The sequence below is a fragment of the Nansenia antarctica genome (genome assembly GCF_963989245.1).
Source record: "Nansenia antarctica genome assembly, chromosome: 17".
In the NCBI taxonomy this organism is placed as follows: Eukaryota; Metazoa; Chordata; class Actinopteri; order Argentiniformes; family Microstomatidae; genus Nansenia; species Nansenia antarctica.
Window position 1 is genome coordinate 2,129,604 of NC_137687.1, and position 7,500 is coordinate 2,137,103.

Below are 7,500 nucleotides of genomic sequence, written 5' to 3' on the forward strand. Positions count from 1 at the left end.
GGAGGTGTAGCCACCCCCCGCGCCGGAGGAGGAGGACTTGTAGGAGGAGGAGGAGGGCAGCTTGTCGCGGTGCTCGCTGCCGTAGGAGGAGGAGGGGCTCAGGGCGGAGGAGGCGGAGCTGCCGTAGGAGCTGTAGTGGCTGGTGTAGGAGGAGGAGCCTCCGCCCGCGTAGCGCTTGGCCGTGGAGGACACGCGAGACATGACGCCGCTGCCGCTAACGTTGACGCTAACGCTGGGATCTCAGCCACCACCGGCGCAGCGGAAGACCGCATCGACTGTGTTAGAGGGAGAGAGAGAGAGGGGGGGGAGAGAGAGAGGGGGGGGAGAGAGGGGGGGGAGAGAGAGAGAGGGAGAGACAGGGAGGGGGGGTGAGAGAGGGAGGGAGAGAGAGGGAGGGAGAGAGAGGGAGAGAGAGAGAGGAGTGGGGGGGAGAGAGAGAGAGAGGGAGGGGGGGGGAGAGAGGGGGGGGAGAGAGGGAGGGGGGGAGAGAGAGAGAGAGAGGAGGAGAGAGAGAGAGAGTGGGGGGGAGAGAGAGAGGGAGGGAGAGAGAGACAGAGAGAGAGAGAGAGAGGGAGAGAGAGGGAGAGAGAGAGAACTTAGTGTGTACATTCAATTCAATGTAACTTTATTCGCCATGTGCAGTGCACTAGGAACATGACTTGGTATTCTCCATGCTGAACAAGCTACAGTACATACAACAACAAGACGACAACACAACAATACTCAAGACACACAATATATACGGTACCAATACGAGTGAATAAATATACTGTACATACTGTACAACAAAATGTATAGTGCAAGGTGCAACGATCAGGAGTTATTGAGGAGGGCCGTGGCTTTGGGGAAGAAACTGTTCAAGTGGCGTGATGTTTTTGACCTGATGGCCCTGTACATCAGAGAGGTCCGTTACATTTACATTTTAAATTTTTGGCATTTAGCAGACGCTTTATTCCAAAGCGACTTACTTAATCGATATATTTGACCAAGCAAGTGAATCATCAATCCACCAGTCGTAGCAGAAAGAGGAATCTAGCACAGGCCAGGGGTCAATGGCAGTTGTCTTGATAAAAAGACACTGGAGAAACAGTACAAGGTGGGGGGGGGGGGGTAGAAATCTTAGGAGACACAGTGCTGGGGGGTAGTAGATGTCTCAGGAGACACAGTGCTGGGGGGTAGTAGATGTCTCAGGAGACACAGTGCTGGGAGGTAGTAGATGTCTCAGGAGACACAGTGCTGGGGGGTAGTAGATGTCTCAGGAGACACAGTGCTGGGTAGGGCTGGGTTCAAAAAATCGATTTCCCGATTCTGAATCGATCTTCATTAAATGAGCGATTTATCGATTCATAAATCCCGAGATCGATGTTTTTTTTTTTTTTTTTTTTTTTTTTCTCTCAGCTTCAACCCGCAACGAGATCTCGTGGCCAGATCTCGCGCTACAAGAATGTATCTCACGCAACGTGAGGTCTCAACACTAAAATCTAAAAACATGGCGATGGCAGGGACACTCAAGTCACCACCAGGCTTAAAGTCAGATGTCTGGGTGCATTTTGGATTTTAAAAATGTGACGATAGAGATGAGCTGGACAAAAGCAAAGTCATATGTAAATAAAAAGTACATTCATGTAACTGCTTTGGCGTCAATTCATTGATATGTTTAACAATGCTACATGTTATAGGGTTCCTTGAACCATTTATAGCATTAGTTCGGAGAATCTCTTTCATATTCAAGCAAAAAATGTATATTGTAACTAGATCGAATCGGAATCGAATCGAATCGAATCGAATCGTGAATCGAATCGAATCCGGAGCTGTGAATCGGAATCGAATCGTTTTGGGAAATCAGTGGCGATACCCAGCCCTAGTGCTGGGGGGTAGTAGATGTCTCAGGAGACACAGTGCTGGGTGGTAGTAGATGTCTCAGGAGACACAGTGCTGGGGGGTAGTAGATGTCTCAGGAGACCCAGTATAGGGGGAAGCAGGTGTCTCAAGAGACACAGTGCTGGAGGTAGTAGATGTCTCAGGAGACACAGTGCTGGGGGGTAGTAGATGTCTCAGGAGACACAGTGCTGGGGGGTAGTAGATGTCTCAGGAGACACAGTGCTGGGGGGTAGTAGATGTCTCAGGAGACACAGTGCTGGGTGGTAGTAGATGTCTCAGGAGACACAGTGCTGGGGGGTAGTAGATGTCTCAGGAGACACAGTGCTGGGGGGTAGTAGATGTCTCAGGAGACACAGTGCTGGGTGGTAGTAGATGTCTCAGGAGACACAGTGCTGGGGGGTAGTAGATGTCTCAGGAGGGACAGTGCTGGGGGGTAGTAGATGTCTCTGGAGACACAGTGCTGGGGGGTAGTAGATGTCTCAGGAGACACAGTGCTGGGGGGTAGTAGATGTCTCAGGAGGGACAGTGCTGGGGGGTAGTAGATGTCTCAGGAGGAACAGTGCTGGGTGGTAGTAGATGTCTCAGGAGACACAGTGCTGGGGGGTAGTAGATGTCTCAGGAGACACAGTGCTGGGGGGTAGTAGATGTCTCAGGAGACACAGTGCTGGGGGGTAGTAGATGTCTCAGGAGGGACAGTTAAGGTGTAACCTGAAGAGATGGGTCTTCAGTCTCTGGCGGAAGATGGGGAGTGTCCGTTAATATTAGTCAGTTGCCCGCTAGACTACTTCGTGAGCTTAGAATGATAAGGTTCTATCTCCGTTTAGAATGATAAGGTTCTATCTCCGTTTAGAATGATAAGGTTCTATCTCCGTTTAGGGCAGTTCAGAGATATTGAGCGTCAATGTTTTTACATTCCATTATGTTTTGTGAGATGGAACCTTTGTATTTTATTAATGACTAACTCAAAAATGTTCAACATTTTAAAAATAACACCACACAGGCATTAACAAACACCTAATGGATCAGATTATGTAAAAAACTAAATTTTGACCAAAAATGGAGATAGAACCTTATAATTCTAACATCACAAATAGTCAGTTGCCCGTTAGACTATGGTACTTGACAGTGGTTTGGGCCAGCAGGCAAAAAAAATAAAAAAATAAAAATAATATAGGAACAAACAATATATATATATATATAAAATAAAAATAAAAAAAAAGACAGACCACATCCTAAAACTTAACACTTATGTGTTTTTTATGTCATTCCCTGACCAATCATACACTGATTGCTTTGTCTCTTTTCTCAGAACAGCAGCATTATTATTATTGATTGATATTTGAGCTACAACGTGGGCAGGAAAAAAGTGTAATAATAAAAGTTATTATTATTATATTATTTATTATTTAACTTTATTCATAATTATTCTTTTATTCATAAAAAGGCTTCATGCATGAGTGCACTTTCTTCTTCTAGTCTTATCTTGTCTTACAAACAGGCTGAATCTTTTCTGGTTCACTGCCTCGACTCTACAACCACCCGGAGGAGGGGGGGGGGGTTCTACCAGATGATAGGCCAAGTCATGTGACTCTCTAGAGGAGTGGGTTTGCAGAATATGGGCTGGCGTCATCACTATTCAACCTGAAGCAGCACGTTCCAACGCTGGAACGCTGGCGCGCGCAGGAGCAGCGCAGGAGCAGCGCAGCCATCTGGAACAGCGAGGTGCACTCGTGCAGCCTGAGCGCGCCGGCCCAGATCAGTCAGGAGAGGTTGCTGCGTGCGCTGCATCTCGCCCACCCGTCTCGTTTAGAATACAAATCGTATAAAAAAATCGGTAGGATCAGGAGGAGGACGAGGAGGAGGAGGAGGAGGAGGAGGAGGAGGGCGGTGGGCGGGCTTGGGTTCCATGCATTTACAACAAGTACTGGAGAAACAGTACAAGGGGGGTGGGGGGGGGGGAGTGGAAATCTTAGGAGACACAGTATAGGGGGGAAGCAGGTGTCTCAGGAGACACAGTCCTGGGGGGGGTAGTAGATGTATCAGGAGACACAGTGCTGGGGGATAGTAGATGTCTCAGGAGACACAGTGCTGGGGGGTAGTAGATGTCTCAGGAGACACAGTATAGGGGGAAGCAGGTGTCTCAAGAGACACAGTGCTGGGGGGTAGTAGATGTCTCAAGAGACACAGTGCTGGGGGTAGTAGATGTCTCAGGAGATACAGTGCTGGGGGGTAGTAGATGTCTCAGAAGACACAGTACAGGGGGGTAGTAGGTGTCTCAGGAGACACAGTGCAGGGGGGAAGCAGGTGTCTCAGGAGGAGCAGTTAAGGTTTAAGGTTATTTACAATGAGCCCCGTCCTCTGATTTCTACCTCTGCCAGCCTCCCCCTGATAGAGGATGAATCCTATATAGGCCCCCTAGGGGTTATGGCTACTCAACCTAATAGTATAATTGAATGAGGACCTTTAATGAGGACCTTTAATGAGGATCTTAAATGAGGATCTTTAATGAGGATCTTTCATTCGGTTGTTAAGTCTGACGTCAAACGTGACGTTTAGCAATTTCCGGGTCCAAACCAGAAATTCCCCGCACCAGAGTACCAGTGTACTACAGCGGTAGATTGACAGTTCAATCGTTTTTTAGACTGGGATCTATTCATACAACAAGGGACACAGCACTTTCCCGTTTTTCCCATATTTGTCAGCGTCTTTGAGCCTCGGAAAAGCGCTATACAAATATAATTAATTATTATTACTACTGAGGCATTTCGAAGAGAGCGCCTCAGCCAACTTTGGTCCCGGAAACACGTCACGACTTAACAACCGAATAGGATCTTAGGAGAACTTTAAATGTGTCAATCCAATGTGGTCCTAACTCAGACCTGTTGGGGTTTTAACCTGAGGAGGAGGTGAACCAGTAACCTGCTGTCCTGCAGCTGACTGGTCTGGTCACCCCACAACTGTTCATCTGCAAGAAGGAGGGGTGACACTGAAGTCAGCTGCTGGAGCACACAGCACAGACAGAGAGGGAGAGAGAGGGAGGGAGGGAGAGAGAGAGAGAGAGGGAGGGGGGGTGGAGAGAGAGAGAGAGACAGACAGAGAGGGAGAGAGGGAGGGAGGGAGAGAGGGAGGGAGGGAGAGAAAGGGAGGGAGAGATAGAGAAACAGAGACAGACAGAGAGGGAGAGACAGAGAGAGACAGAGAGAGAGAGAGAGGGAGAGAGAAAGAGAGAGACAGACAGAGAGACAGAGAGAAAAAGAGAGAGAGAAAGAGAGAAGAAGAAGGAGAGAGAGAGACACACACACACACAACAGACTCTCAGAGACACTGAAAGACAAAGAGAGAGAAGAAGGAGAGAGAGAGAGAGAAGGCCAGAGAGAGAGAGAGAGAGAGAGAGAAGAAGGGTTAGGGTTAGGACAGACACAGACAGCAGTCAGAGAGACAGAGAGACCAAAAGAGAGAGAGTGCAGAGAGAGAGAGAGAGAGAGAGACAGAGAAGAGACGTGTGTGTGCCTGTGTCCCAGGCCTGTAAGGGGAGGATGTTGAGACAGAGAGAGAGAGAGACAGAGAGAGAGAGAGAGACAGAGAGACAGAGAGAGAGAGAGACAAGAGAGACAGAGAGAGACAGAGAGACAGAGAGACCAAAAGAGAGAAAGTGCAGAGAGAGAGAGAGAGAGAGAGAGAGAGAGAGAGAGAGAGAGAGAGGAGGCGTGTGTGTGCCTGTGTCTCAGGTCTGTAAGAGGAGGATGTTAAGCAGCAGCACAGAGTGTCCCTGCAGAGAGACGGGCTCTTGTTCAGGAGGCAGCGCAGCGTCTGAATAAATAAAAGTATCTGGTGTTGTTGATCCGTGTTGGGTTCAGCGGCGGGGGCTCCTATTTCTTTAATCTCTCTTCCTACCTACCTCTCTCTCTCTCTCCTCTCTCTCTCTCTCTCTCTCTCTCTCTCTCTCTCTCTCTCTCTCTCCCTCTCTCTCTCTGTCTGTGTGTGTGTGTCTCTCTCTCTCTCCTCTCTCTCTCCCTCTCTCTCTCTCTGTCTGTGTGTGTGTGTCTCTCTCTCTCCTCTCTCTCTCTCTCCCCCCTCTCTCTGTCTGTGTGTGTGTCTCTCTCCTCTCTCTCTCTCTGTCTGTGTGTGTGTCTCTCTCTCTCTCTCCTCTCTCTCTCTCCTCTCTGTCTCTCTCTCCTCTCTCCCTACCTCTCTCTCTCTCCTCTCTCTCTTTCTCTCCTCTCTCTTCCTCCCTCCTCTCCCCCCCCCACACACACTCTCCCTCTCTCTCTCTCCCCGCCCCCCCCCCCACACACACACACACTCTTCCTCTCTCTCTCTCTCTCTCTCTCTCTCTCTCTCTCTCTCTCTCTCTCTCTCTCTCTCTCTCTCTCTCTCTCTCTCTCTCTCTCTCTCTCTCTCTCTCTTACTTCGTTGCTCATTACGGGCCACAGGGGTATCAATAATTCAACGTATGGATCTGGAGTCGGCAGCTCGCTGGAGACCAGCCAAGCCACACAGCGCTGTGTCGAGCCACACTGCCTAAGCACTGGGCCACTAGCTAGCCAGCTAGGCTACATCCATACCTCCAGACAGGCCTAAGCACTGGGCTACTAGCTAGCCAGCTAGGCTACATCCATACCTCCAGACTGCCTAAGCACTGGGCCACTAGCTAGCCAGCTAGGCTACATCCATATCTCCCAGACTGCCTAAGCACTGGGCCACTAGCTAGCCAGCTAGGCTACATCCATACCTCCTTGACTGCCTAATTGCCCTGACTGAGCTATGAGGCTAGCTACTGTAGAGTCAGCCATACACCCAAAAAGCTACATTCCAACGGTCCTCTGTGACTCAGTTGGCAGCATGGCGCTAACAACGCTTTGGGTTGTAGTTTTTATGGATTCCTACTGGGACCATATGTGACAGCAGCTGGTGAAAGGGTGGGAACAAAGTCAGCAACTGGCCAAATGTTCAGACTTTTATTCTGAAAAATGTAAGTGAATTGGACCGGGGGGAAATGTAAGCTCATTTGTCCTCAAGAGATCACAAGTTTTTTTTTCTTCCTATTAGGCCTACGAAAAGTTTAAGTGTTGAACAGCTCACTCAATATAACAAACAACAGCTTTAGGATTAATAAATACTTGTAATTTGTAATTTTAATTTTGCCATTTAGCAGACGCTTTTATCCAAAGCGACTTACAATTACGAATTACAGGGACATTCCCCCTGGAGTAACTGAGGAGGGCACACTAGTAGTGGTGTGGCTTCAGGCGGGATTTGAACTCACAACCTTCCGATCACAAGTCCAACTCACTATCCACTAGACCACCACTACCCCACATTTGTGAATTGGATTCGCTGTATCGTCCGCCGTCCTGCTTCAGGCTACTGGGTTAGTGATGCATGGCTTGTATTTAGGACGGGTGCAATAGCAAGGACTGTGTGATCATCTAATGATGTGTAGTTATGTGTTTTTAGCGTGTTGCTGTTCTATCGGCCTGTTGTGACGTGCTAAACATGCAGTCACATGTTCATAGCCATGTTCTTCTTTCTTAGCTGCTTAGCTAGCTACCAAATGCGAAATGCGTCTGTTTGGATTCAGAGCGATTTTTCTCTGGGATTTGGTTTGAGGGTGTACTA

At 48.7% G+C, this 7,500-nt stretch overlaps 1 protein-coding gene across 1 annotated transcript in view; it reads right to left on the reverse strand.

Annotated features, from left to right (window-relative positions):
* The window catches only part of LOC308172769 (ubiquitin carboxyl-terminal hydrolase 2-like), a gene marked incomplete at both ends in the record, with an annotated part of 44,589 nt that extends 44,388 nt beyond the window's left edge, over nt 1-201 (reverse strand). The window contains one exon of the mRNA XM_080547719.1: nt 1-201. This exon is cut by the window's left edge and continues 56 nt beyond it. Coding sequence (XP_080403845.1) covers nt 1-201 — 201 coding nt within the window.
* Between the last annotated feature and the right edge of the window lie 7,299 nt (nt 202-7,500).